The sequence below is a fragment of the Prionailurus viverrinus genome, chromosome C2, assembly GCF_022837055.1.
Source record: "Prionailurus viverrinus isolate Anna chromosome C2, UM_Priviv_1.0, whole genome shotgun sequence".
In the NCBI taxonomy this organism is placed as follows: Eukaryota; Metazoa; Chordata; class Mammalia; order Carnivora; family Felidae; genus Prionailurus; species Prionailurus viverrinus.
Window position 1 is genome coordinate 147,080,128 of NC_062569.1, and position 13,744 is coordinate 147,093,871.

At 44.5% G+C, this 13,744-nt stretch overlaps 1 protein-coding gene across 6 annotated transcripts in view; it reads right to left on the reverse strand.

Annotated features, from left to right (window-relative positions):
- MIS18A (MIS18 kinetochore protein A) overlaps window positions 1-9,399 on the reverse strand; it is a 44,070-nt gene extending 34,671 nt beyond the window's left edge. For 5 of the 6 annotated variants that reach the window (XR_007155939.1, XR_007155938.1, XR_007155937.1 and 2 more), the window contains exons 1-3: window positions 9,036-9,399; window positions 6,254-6,320; window positions 1,988-2,173 (exon numbers count right to left, since the gene is read on the reverse strand). Coding sequence is in view for 2 of the 6 variants with exons in the window: in XM_047876516.1 (XP_047732472.1) it covers window positions 1,988-2,173; window positions 6,254-6,320; window positions 9,036-9,378 (596 nt within the window). In the remaining 4 variants the exon portion in view is untranslated. The remainder of the gene's footprint in view (window positions 1-1,987; window positions 2,174-6,253; window positions 6,321-9,035) is intronic. The other variant, XM_047876517.1, reaches the window with a different exon arrangement.
- Window positions 9,400-13,744: the final 4,345 nt, after the last annotated feature.

Sequence of the window (13,744 nt, forward strand, 5' to 3'; positions counted from 1 at the left end):
GGAGACAAAATTGCAGAAGGCAAAAAAATGAGAGGAGGTGGGAGATGAAGTGGCACTCAGTAATTTACAAAACTGTAAATAGGGGCTCCTGGCTGGCTCAGCGGGTGAAGCATGTGACTCTCGATCTCAGGGTCATGAGTTCAAGTCCTACACTGGGTATAGAGATCAGTTAAAAATAAAATCTTTTTTTTTTTTAATTTTTTTTTTTTTTTTTAACATTTATTCATTTTTGAGAGTGAGAGAGACAGACCATGAGCAGGGGAGGGGCAGAGAGAGAGGGAAACACAGAATCCAAAGCAGGCAGGCTCCAGGCTCTGAGCTGTCAGCACAGGGCCCAATGTGGGGCTCAAACTCACAGAGTACAAGATCATGACCTGAGCTAAAGTCAGACGCCCAACCGACTGAGCCACCCAGGCGCCCCAAAAATAAAATCTTAAAAAAAAAAACAAAAAACAAAAAAACAAACAACAAAAAAACTGTAAATAAACACTTCTAAAACCAAGCAGTTTCCTTGGCATTAAAATTCCACCCTAAGAGGAAAAAACAACTTCAATACTATAATCTCCTGTGGCAAAGTTTTCCACGTTTCCTTTTATACAGATATGTACCACCTTTGAAAGTTTTGTACCAAGCCGACCAAGCTGAGATTTCATGTCCTTTCACACTTGTCCTCTCCCTCACTTAATTTTCACAGATCTTAGTAAAATCCTCATGGAGATTAAAGGAGCATCTGTTTGGGCCTCGGTCTTCTACTCCTAGCTTAAAACCAAAACAGATCTGCTATCTCTCCAGACAGGCCTCCATCCACACAACAGTGAACAGTACCTGTTCATCCTTCTTTTGTGTGAGGGCTGTAAGAAGTTTGCGGAGTTTAAAATTCTGGTCTGAACCTGTCTAGTTTCAAACAAGGTGGCAGACTAAAGTTATCAAAGAATAATTTGATGAGAAATCACAATTCTGATAAAAAGAATACTGTTTTAAATCTTTTGAAGAGAAAAGCTGAGGAATTCAGCACGAGTGACAAAATACCTCAAGTAATGAAAGTATAAGCTCTTTCATTTCTTCCTAAATTTTTCTTCTTTCCTGATATATAAGATTTTTAGGCATCTTTAAAGTCTTGAGGATTACATCTTTTCTAGGATAAATGAAAATACGCAGGAGTCAAATGAGTTATTTGTGTGTTTCCTAGTAAAAAAGGCTAATTATGGGGTGCCTGGGTGGCTCAGTTGGTTGAGCATCTGACTTCGGCTCAGGTCATGATCTCACGGTCCATGAGTTCGAGCCCCACGTTGGGCTCTGTGCTGACAGCTCAGAGCCTGGAGCCTGCTTCAGATCCTGTGTCTCCCTCTCTCTCTGCCCCGCCCCTGCTCATGCTCTCTCTCTGTCTCAAAAATAAATAAAAACATTAAAAAAAAAAAAAGGCTAATTAGAAGGCCATTAAGATCTCTGAAATTCTTTAACTGACGTCTGTCATCAGCCTCCCATTTGCCTTGTTTCCAAATGTTTACTTTTTAGAAATCATGAAGAATGAAGGCACTTCCTTGCATCCTCAGAGAAAGCAGGCGATTCTTCACTAGACTCAAGAAAATGGTTAGACTTTGTATTTGTTTTTCCAGAACACCAAAGGTACTTCTTACCCAACTAGTTTTGAAATTCCTAATTCTTCATGATATTCTAGGCTAAAAAATGGGGGAGAAAATAAAATGGACAACACATATCGCTTAAAAACCTTTTTAGGAAAAACTGAACATATTTTTACTCTGAAAAATGTTCTCGCAGTGCTTTCTCCTTATAATTTAGTATGTCTGATTTTCCCATGCCAAATATATCAGGTCAAAACAAAAAAAATCATTGGCTTTTTGTCAGAAATTATTACTTGAAAATGTATTTTAACCAAATAGCGTTGATTTCGTGCTGCTATTTTTATACTAATTTTTCTGCAGAAAACTGAGGAATCGGGAGATAACCATTTATTTATCAAACTTACCTTTCAATGGCTTCAACCCTGAGGCAAAACAAGTCTCTCTTGTAATCTAGGCTCTTGGGTGTGCATCTGTAGATGTGACCGAGGTTGAGCGAGCACCCAGAGCAGTACAACGTCTCCAGAACACTGCAACAGCGAAAGGCCGGTGCTTCAGCAAACAGGGTACAACTCGTTATAACAAAGATCCCACTGTTAAAATCCAGAAACATTTAACATCTAAGTGGCTAAAATATGTTATTTCAACCTTACTAAGTCATATGAATAAGGGAGGAAAGAAATGGTAGTAACATATATTAGAAGTGTGGACAGTTGCCTCCAGGCCGCAATGACTTAAGCACCTAGTGACGGGGGACACATAGAAAAGTGACGAGAGGATATTGATGTGGAGTTTTTCTAGAATGTAAATCCCTTAATCTGGTATTAAGAAAAATTATCTAAACCTTGAAAAGAAGGGAAGGATTCCACAGGCTCTTTTAATCTCATATTGTCCACCAAGCCCACTGAGAATCATTAACACTCTGGGACAGGGGTGGACACATTTTTTCTGTAATGATCCAGGGAACAAATATTTTAGGTTTGTAGGCCACATGGTGTCTGTTGCAATGACTCGCCCCTACTAATGTAGCACAGAAGCAGCCACGGACAATACATAACCAGATAGGCACTATGTTCCAATAAAAATATATTTACAAAAAGAAGTGCCTGACCCATGGGCCACACTTCGCTCTACTTGAAAGGTAACATTGGGCGCTTACTACTTACTACGGATCAGGGCCCAGACTCTGAAGTTCGATGAGGACTTACAGAAAGCAGATTAGTAGGATTAACAATCTGTAACACCACAAATGATTTTAGTCTGCTGGAGAGGCAAATGTTCTCTGCTAGTACAAAAGATAACCTCAAAGGCGGAGGCTTTATTGTCCTGGGGGACACGAACTAGATTTGCTCTCCAGAGAGTGTCCTTCTCTAAACCAGCTTTGCCGTGTTCCGATTCCCTCAGTAAATGAGTGACATAAATCTTGGACATGTGCTCATCGTGCATCTGTTAGAGAAGCTTTCTCTTTCTTAATTAGACTTCGACCTAACTCTCTTCTACTCACTCCAGACATGCTCCACATAGGCAACTCACAAATATTCTACTTAATGATCCAAGTTCTCCACATAATTAATTGCTCCTTCATTCTAGTTATTGTTTACCTATAGATACGGAGAGACTTTTTTAACTACTGCAGCTCCATAGGGAGCCAAGAACAAAATGAATCACTGCCCAGTAAATTATAAGTTCTCACTGGTAATATAATTAGCTACATAATATGCCATTGATCATATATTAAGCTTCTATAGGCTTTTATATTTTTTACTTTATATTTTTAAATATATTTTATGTTTTTTGGATATTTTAATATTTTACATTTCTATTCATTTTATATTTCTGTGTAAAGCCCAGGAAGGAATGCTATCTATGCTACCAACGGTGAACAGGAAAATGTCCACACTACATATCGAACCTCATAATCTTTATAAGGCTGCCATATACAATTACCAAGACTGTGAACTAACATATGATACCGGTGTAATCAGCCAAGAAAGGATACTTAAATAAAGGTAAAATACAAAACACACTGATCAGTGGGTAACATTGTTTTATCCCAAATTATCAAAATCAAAGTAAACACCACTGCAGAATACATGCAAACCCATTCACTTCCAGAGTGATCTTGAGAAGCAATGAAGAGATAGTAGCTACAATTATTGTAGGGCTTTTCTTTTTTTTTTTTTTTAATTTTTTTTTAATGTTTATTATTTTTGAGAGAGAGAGAGACGGAGTGTGAGCAGGGGAGGGGCAGAGAGAGAGGGAGACACAGAATCCGAAGCAGGCTCCAGGCTCTGAGCTGTCAGCACAGACCCCGATGCAGGGCTCAAACTCACAGACCGAGAGATCATGACCTGAGCTGTAGTCGGCCGCCGAACTGGCAGAGCCACCCAGGCGCCCCAGTTTTGTAGTGTCTTTCTGTTTTCACAGCTGGCAAGGATTTGGCCAGAACCTACCCTTAAATTTGGACAACAATATTGAGAAAGCAGTACCAGAAATCACAGGGTGATTTTCGACAAGAAATGAGTTAGCATGTAAGAAACTTAACAGCGACAGAATGGACCCAGGAAACACTCCTACCTTAACGACACATTTCTAAAACCCACAAGTGTTCTTGTTGACCAGCTGCAGAATGACGCAAGCAGCTATTCAGTAGGACAGGCCTATCAAAAACAAATGAGCATTCTAAAGTGATACGATATTTCCCCAAGTGTGGAATATGGGACCCTGATGAAATTTAAGACAGTGTAATGTGGCATGAATGATGGGTTCAGGTGATACAAGTAAACAGGACTAAATAACACTGGCTGACAGAGGATGAGTCAATTCCCCTTTAGTTCTCTATCAATCCCGATTATAAGAAGAAGAAAGTCTCAGTCTGGTGCTAGGAAGTCTCAAACACAAATCTCATAGGTGCAACTCTTTCTACAGTGAGAGAACAGACTTTGGGCTCAGAACAAGTGAGGCGACAGCATCCCTGCTAGAGTTTAATAACATCTGTTTTCATTGTAGTAAACATCTAATCAATGGCAAATGATATATGTACGGCAGTAATACATTAGATTCCTTTTTAAATCAATTTAAATAAAATCCTGAGTCAATGTAAGGAAAGATAGTAAGTACATGATAGCTGGTATATGAATATGGCAAAATGGTGAAAGTGGCATCCAAATAAGTAAAATTGGGGTCAGCTGGATGGCTCAGTCAGTTAAGCCTCCGACTCTTGATCTCAGCTCAGGTCGTGATCTCACGGCTCGTGGGTTCGAGCCCATGTGGGGCTCTGCGTTGCATGTGGAGACTGCTTGGGATTCTCTCCCTCTCCTGGCCCCTCCCCAACACGTGCTTGAACACGCGTGCACGCACACTCTCTCTCAAAATAAATGAATAAACTTAAAAACAAAAAAAGTAAACTCGGCAAGGAAAGAAGAAAGACTTTGCAAGAAGGGAGGGGAGACACAGCACTGTGCTAGCTCTAACCACTGCACCGTCCTGAGGCCTATCTCCCCAGGCCTTCCTCTCTTCATCTACAAACTGCAAAACAAGCTAAGTCTGGCTTTTCCAAACTGAGGTCACCTGCGTTGCCAGCAGCACCGTTTCTGCCACCTACACGTACTACCTGTACTACCATTAATGTAATTCTCCTTGAAAAGAGTAATCTCCTAATTGAAATGCACTTTATTTGAATTGGACACTCTAGCTAGCATTACTTTAAAAGGACAAACCAGAAGTTTTAAGTACACGTGAAAAAACATACATGATTATTAATTTCTGTTGAGCTGTTTGTGTACCGCCTATGGTTACTTCATATATATCGGTAAAGCACACCCTGGGCAACAAGTTTACAGGCAGAGCCTCCCATCCAGTTTACTGAAGATGCCACTTGTAGCACAGTGGATGACGGGGATGCCAAGAGAGTGACGCCTTCAGCCCTGGGAGCGGGAGCACGGGGCCTGGGGCTTGCTGGAGCCCCCGTGCTGGCTGCCTGCAGCCTCATGCAGCCTTGTCTGTTTACCTCAACAGGCCACATGTACATGTGTGTAAGTGTGAGACTAGCATTCTCTGTGGGTAGCATGACATTAAAAAAACGTAGGTAGCGTTGGTCTAAGGCATCCTTTGGCTAAGATTTTATGATATAGACTTTTTTTTTTTTTTTTAATTTTCAACTTGTTTTAGCACTAAGCCCAAACACCCAAAAGAGAGTGTCAGAATGTGACTTTAGAAATTTAGAAACTCTTTCGGGGCGCCTGGGTGGCTCAGTCGGTTGGGCATCCAACTTCAGCTCAGGTCATGATCTCACGGTCCATGAGTTCGAGCCCCGTGTCGGGCTCTGTGCTGATGACTCAGAGCCTGGAGCCTGCCTCGGATTCTGTGTCTCCCTCTCTCTCTGCCCCTCCCCTGTTCATGCTCAGTTTCTCTCTATCTCTCGGTAATGAATAAACGTTAAAAAAAAAAAAATTAAAAAAAGAAATTTAGAAACTCTTCCATTGCAATATCTAAAAAGATCACCAATGCTCAAGAGTTAATACATTAAAATGGCTGATTCCATACTGACCACCAGAAAGAAACTTTTATCCCAACTAATCTTACCGGTAATTATCTTTTTAAAGATTTTTAGCTGAAAAATAAACATTTTCTCAAATACACATATCCCAATAGATAATAATAGCCTTACTCACCAACCATTTTCATTTTTACGTTTGGACAGTATCTGTTCCTTATCCACAGAAACATTACAGGAAACACCTAGAGCAAAGTAACAATAATTTATTAATGTGGTTTGCTATATGACACATGCAGGTATTTAGAGAACTTTTTTTTTAAAACATTTATTCATTTTTGAGAGACACAGAGACACAGAGCGTGAATGGGGGAAGGGCAGAAAGAGAGGGAGACACAGAATCCAAAGCAGGATTCAGGCTCTGATCTGTCAGCACAGAGCCCAACGTGGGGCTTGAACTTACCAACCATGAGATCATGACCTGAGCCGACGTCGGACACTTAACCCACTGAGCCACCCAGGCGCCCCTAGAGAACTTCTAATTCAATTTTCCTTTTAGAACTCAGAGAACCAGGAAAGATAAGAGCCCAAAGTCCCACAGGCATACAAGGGTGGCTCAAAACAAAATGTACCTCTGTACATCTCCTGGAAAAAAGGTGGCAGAATCAGAGTTCTTTCTCATCCGTGAAAACCACTGACATTAACAAGTAAAACTAGAGGGGAAAATTCAATCACCAGTAAAGACTGGAACACCTAGAACCTCAGCCACAGATTACCAAGAATACCTGCAAGGTACAGTAAAATTGGGATTAAACCCAAGAAAGATGGGGCGCCTGGGTGGTTCAGTCAGTTAAGGTTCAACTCTTGATTTCACCTCAGGTCATAATTTCAGGGTTCGTGGGATCAAGCCCCCCCACCCCACCCCCCCCACCCCGCCACACACACACACCCCACACTGGCTCTGCACTGTCAGCACTGATTCTCTCTCCCTTTCTTTCTGCCCCTGATAGCACGTGTGCATGCGCTTGCTCTCAAAATAAAGAAACATTTTTTTTCATTAGTCTAAAAATGAATAAAATAAAACCAAGAAAGATGTTAAAAGGCAATGCATACACCCCAGGTTTCAAATGCAGAGCTCTCAGGGACTTGGACAAAAATCTTTTATTTAGGCCATGACTTGGATGGTGTCACAGCTGACCCCAGAAGCAGGAAACATTCCCAGAGGATCTAGGTCCAGGATACACTAAGGAAGGGATGGGGGACAGAGGGAGATGAAAAAGACCTCACACTTAAAATGTCCAAAGCAATTGGTTTCACCTCCTACGGTCTACCTGAACGGGGTAAATTCCACCTCCATCCACCAAGTTGCTCATATCAGAACGCAAGGTGTCACCCTTGATTCATCTCATCCTCCGTAACCCCTATATCCACTCCACCGATCAGTCCTGGCAATTCCACCTCACGAAACTCACTCTTGCTCCCAAACCATCACTACGTCCTCTTGCCTAGACTATTGCACTAGCTCCTACTGACCTCCCACTTCCCTTCAGAGCTTCCTCCAAAGAAAAATCTGGGCCATATCACTCCCTTGCTGAATAGATTAGAATATTCTAATACTCACTAGAATAGAATTCTATTCTATTCACTCACTAGAATAGATTCCAATTCTGAAGAACAGCCTCGAAAGCCCTGAATTTTCTGACCCCTTCCTTCCTCTCTTTTATTGCCGCCTTCTTCATTCTGCTCTTCAGTCACACCAGCCTCAGGGCCTTTGCACTAGCTGGTCCCTGCCTAGAAAAAGCAAAGAGCATGATCCCAGAATTGTACATGCAGTCAAGAGGATGTTTATGTGAAAGAGAACAGAAAGGCATTTTCAACCACTCAAATTTGAAGTTTTCTTGGGGATTGGTGTGGGGGTGGGAAGGGACTACTGATGATGATTAATGAAATAAACAACTCAGAAATGAGAAAGCTATTAAGCTTTCTTGCATTAATAAGAGTCCTGGAGTTGAGAAACAAATTCATACAAACATTAGATTAAGCTTCAATGCCCAGGCTATGGCTACAGAACAGAACATAGATGTTATAAACCTTGACAAAGTAAAAATAACTAACTCAAACTGAGGCGGAAGGAAATGGAAATTAATCCAAGAGTTCATTTCTTTATCCTTCATGGCAGCAATGGGGAAAGGCACAGGGTGGGGGGTGGGGTAAATTGAACTGTCTAAAGCTGACAGTTTTTAAAATTTAAAAACTGTTATAGAAAAAGTAAGTAACAGAAGGAGTTTTATACATAAAACAGAACAAAAAAGCATGTGGAAAAAGATAGTTCTACTTTCTGTAAAAACAGAAACTACAAGCAAAATGAAAGATTTAACACCATACATATTATGTCTTGCCTACTTAAAAAAAAAAAAAAAAGATTCTCCTACTGTATCAAAAATCTCAACCCAAGTACATGCTGTTCTAACGGAGGCAACTCTGGAAGCAATCCAGGATCAACAATGACAGATTGGGAGGATTAACGGTATCTCCGTTACAAAAATCACTTCAAGTGGCCCTTACTAGCCATTTTGAGCTCATGATACACATTAACTCATTTAATCCTCCTAACTACCTCGTGTATGTATTATCCTCATTTAGTTGGTCATTTTTTTACTGAGCAATGTAAAACCACAAGATGCTGGTTCAATCGCTGCTCTTCTGGGCTGGGGGACCCCAGAAAAGGACCGGTCTCATGAGCCCAAGACGCAGGGGTGACCCTCCTTCTCCCCTTTTCCTGGGACAGCTCACCTTCCCAGATTTTTCTGCTTTTAAAAACCCTAGACAGCCCCAAAACATCCCACTCTCCTTCTCCTCCCGGGCCGTCCAGGTGCGGCACGCTAGGAAAGAAGGTGGCCCCAAGCTTCCACCCCGCCACCCCACTGCCCAACCCCCCCCCCCCCGGCCCGGCAACTGACAGCGCAGCAAGATGCAGTTGGTGTCCTCTTGGCTCGTCACCCAGCTCAAGGAGTCGCCCAGCGGTCGCCGGCAGCCGGAGCACAGAAACACCAGCGGCCTGTCCTCCTCCTCGGCCGGCTCCACAGCCTCCTCGCGCCGCGTCCTCTCTGCACAGGCCACCGACGGGTCCCCGCTCAAGGAGGTCCAAATGCTGGCCCACTTCTGCAGCAGCTGGTGACGGTCCGAGTCCTCCGAGAGCCGCCTGCCTAACAGGGAGGAGTCGCCCCACTTGCCCTTGTCGCCGCCACACGTACAGCTAGTAGAAGAGCAACCTTTGCAACGCGGCGACCAACTGCCCGCCATTCTTCCAAATCGCCCGCGCCGCGGAGCGCCACGGGAAAAGCGCCCAAGCGCCTGCGCGGGGCGGGGCCAGGCCGCGGAGACCGGAAGGGGGCCGTGGCTGAGGGGCGGAGCCTAAGGGAGAAGACACGGCTGGCAACCTGCTGGTGCGCCTGCTCCTTGTCGGACTGCTCCAAGGCGGCTGTTCTTCGCTGCTGAACAGCTTGAGGAAGTTGAGGCTGCTTTTCCAGCTTTTAGGAAATTGAGGCTGCTAGAGATCTGGCGGCTGGTCTACTTGGGTAAGGGTGTTGAGCCCCTTACCTAGGAGGGGCGGTGTCTTTGAGAAATTTACAGGTCCCAAACTAAATTACCAACCCTTCACTGAGACTTTCACAGTGGTTACTAAAGTGAATATGCCTCCCCACACACTCCACCCAGAGAGAGAGAGAGAGTTGGGACACACTCTTGCTTTGTACGGCCTCATTCCGCCACCCTCCGTGCTACAGCCTCTTAAATTTTAGCGTGCCTAAGAGTTACCTGGGAGCTGATTAAAACACAACTTTCCAGGCCCTGTCTTCTCGGATCTAGTTCAGGATCTAGTTCAGAAGGTCCGTTGGGCCCAAGAATTTGCCTCTCTAACAAGCTCCTAGGCGATGACCGTGCTGTCAGTATTGCCAGCTCCACTTTTGATTGCCACTGCTCTAGTCTGTCTCGCTTCCTCGAAGTGGAGAAAAAGGGGTTGTTGGGAAGCCACCTTCTCAGGTTTCTTTTGTGCATTGTTTTTGCTGGAATGAGACCCTCGAAAGGGCTCTGGATCACTCAGGCTAGCAATGCAAGGAAAAAGCTGGAGAAGCGAGTGTGAACAGCAGCAGTGTTAATGGAAAGTTTGGAAGTGATTGTTGACTGGTTCCGGGAGCGAGCCATTAGTCCCTTGCATGGAGGGGGCATCCCTTATGGATGGTAAGGACAGACTTCTTCAGCTATCCACCAAAAGCCAGACTTGAAAGGACCACGTCAGGGCAGGAAAGGTTGGTGGCAAAGGGACAGCTGCATCATGGACAACTTTGCAGCATGTAGGAGAAACGGTTCCCACCAAAGACTAGATCAGTTCCTGGGACTCTCCCATACCCTAAGACACTGCCCACTTCACCTGGTCTGCTAAACTGTTTACATAAATTTTATTTCCAATGTAGTTGCCTCTGGGCAGGAGCAAAAGCAAAAGCTTTGGAGTCAGAAATGGCAGGCTGACCTAACCCTCCATTAAATAGTAACCATGTAGCAAACTATGGAAAGGCAATTTTCCTTCCCTGAGTCTGATTCTTCATGGGTTAAATGGGTCAGTACCCCCTGGGGCTTGTTAACGGGGATCAAGTGATATGATAGGCTTGAAAATGCTTTAACCCTAGTGTACCATGGCCATGTTAATTAGCCTCCAATGGGAGGAAAATTGCCCTCCCTCCTTCTATTTTTTTTTCTTTTCTTTTTTGTGTGTGTGTGTGTGTGTGTGCAAGCAAGCCTGACCTCCCTGGACTGCTGTTTTCAAGCACAATAATATATCTGGTACAACAGTGATACAACCCACATCTGTTCTTTAAGCAAATGGGTAGTAACCTTGGAATTCAAAGGAATGATCCCCTTGCCTCAGGCTTTGGGTTCTTATTGGCAACACTTAAATTCTATGGAGGGAGAGCCCAGTAAAGAAGGAATGCACAGCGTGGCTGCCTGAGCAGGTTCTCACCAATGCACTTTTAGGCCCAATCCCCTAATAATAATAATAATAATAATAATAATAATACAAATTACATTTTACAGCTGTATTGCTACTAAGGTGAGTATATAAATATTGTATATTAAAACATTTTCTTTAACCTAAAAGTTCCTTTTTTTCTTCTGATTTTAAAAGAAACTAAAACATTTCTATGGGGCGGTAAAAATATCATGGGCCTTGGGCCCTGTGCCTAATGGAGAAGTCAGCCCCAATGCAAAATGAACCCCTCTCGTAGTCACAAGTATGTCTGTATTATGAGTACACAATATTTAGATTCCCACAAAACCATATCTTACATGGGGACAAAATCAGACGCTCGAGTAAGATGACCTTGGACTGGGTGGGGCAGGGGCTTCCTGAACAACCATTCCAAACCTTCCTCTTACTTATACAGCCAGGAGATTTGCATAAGGTGTTGAGTCCAAGTTTCACGTCCCCTACTGTCACCCCCAGTTCCAGGAATGGATCCCCAGAGGTTTAACCCAATGAGGGTAAGCCACCTCTCTTCCGGTCTTGGTGCAGTGATGGCTCCCACCCAAGACTTAAGCCAGTCAGCACATTAGGCGCCCCCGGTGATAAGGATTGGCTCAGGTTAACAACTGAACCTGAGCTGTCAAGTTTTTTTTTTTTTTTAATTTTTTTTTTCAACGTGTATTTATTTTTGGGACACAGAGAGACAGAGCATGAACGGGGGAGGGGCAGAGAGAGAGGGAGACACAGAATCAGAAACAGGTTCCAGGCTCTGAGCCATCAGCCCAGAGCCTGATGCGGGGCTCAAACTCACGGACCGCGAGATTGTGACCTGGCTGAAGTCGGACGCTTAACCGACTGCGCCACCCAGGCGCCCCAGTGAGCTGTCAAGTTTTGACCAGAGTAAACCTCAAGACTCTTGTTCAGTGGTTAAGGGAAGGGACATCCTCCTTGTTGCCTGGATGTGGACAAAGAAGCACATACCCAGAGTGCTTCAGGCAGTCGTCTTGAAAACACAGAGAAGAGGGGAACTGAGAGAATCAACGAGAAACTGAGCCCCCAACCTCCGAACTCTTTCCGTTACACGAACCAACAAATTCTCCTTATTGTAGAAGCCAGTTGGAACTGTTTTGTTCTATCCAGCAATTCAAAATGTACGTCACAGTCTGACACAGTATGTCAAGATGAAGACTTTGACTGAGACTCCAAGATGCAGTAAAAATGACGTCCCAAGAGGTGTGAGAGAAGAAATTGCCTCTCTCCCTGGAAGGATCCTTCAGAGTGGATGTTGGAAAATTAATTCCCTCCTGCCCTTACGCCTCTTCCCACGTTTCATCAAGATTAAGGACTAGAGAAAATAGTGACCAAGATGACGTCCTAAGAAGGATTTCTTTGGAGACGGGCTGGGCTGTGAGCTCCACTTCTCCCCACTAGAGAAGGTGGAGGGTATCTTCCCCGGTTGCCTCCATCTGGCTGAGAGGAGACACTGAGGAACCATTTGCAGGGCCTGCGGGCTCCCAGGTGTTTGGGGATCCGGTGGCGGGCGGGAGAGTCCGGCTGTCGAGCTGTTTTGGTGGCACAACAGAGATGAGCCAGACAGGTTGTCAAGCAGATATGGACTTTGCTGGTGGGAAGGCCACCTAGAGTCTTAAATTCTGCCCAAGATAACCTGTAAGGTTGAAGACTCTCCAGCAGTGAGCATCCAAGCGTGAAAGGGCCCCTGGAGGACCAGCCCGAGGGGAGACCTTCCTGGGTCGTGGGTGGGCAGCTGCAGGTGGGGGTGCAGGGAGTTTCTGGGGGGCTAGGGGGGAGTTGCTTCTAACCATGCCAGGCCAGAGGGTGCAAAACCAGGTTATGATGGAACCCATTCAAGTGAAAACTGTTTTGCCCCCTCTGTCCCCCATTTCAGCCTAGGAATGGAAATAGCAGGGAGCAGGTAAGATGAGAAAGAACGCAGAACCAGCCACACTAGGGGCAGGTGTCCGCCAACAAATCCCACCTCGGGGAGGAAGATAATAACTCTTACCCTCGAGCAAAGACTACAGTGTGGATTAATATCTTGGACTGGATACTACCATTTTCTGTCACAGATTCCGTTTATAACTGAAGTAGCTGCATAATTATTTACTCCCTAAGAGAGTTACACTCAAACTGCAATAATATGGGAGGGTTTCTTTACAAAGTGTCAAATGAGAAAGGTAGAGACAGCATGTAGCAGAGATCCTCAAGGGCCCAGGAACCCGTATCCATAGCCTTGACCCACAGGGATGCAGGGAGGGCATTTTCTCAAGGGAAAGAGAGCTCTGAAAAGCAGACCACGGAGGGAGGATCACCCTTCCATCAAGGGACGCAGCCAGATGAGTTGACCTGGAGAGAGTCAGGAGATTTTAAATTCCTGACCTTGTTCTCTTCCCTTCCTCCAGTTTCCTGCTGGAGCTCTCCATTGCCCAAGTGCAACCAGAATCCAGAGGGCACACAGCATATTGATGTGGCCCATACAAGTCTGCTTGGTGAGTGGGTCTGGAGTGGCCAATGGAGGGAACCCCGCACACAGGCTGCCCTTGTCCTCGTCCAGGGGCAAAGAACAGGCTCCCCTTACCAAGTAAGCTCTAAGAACATAGTAGGAAGCACAATTCAAAGCAAGATTTCATT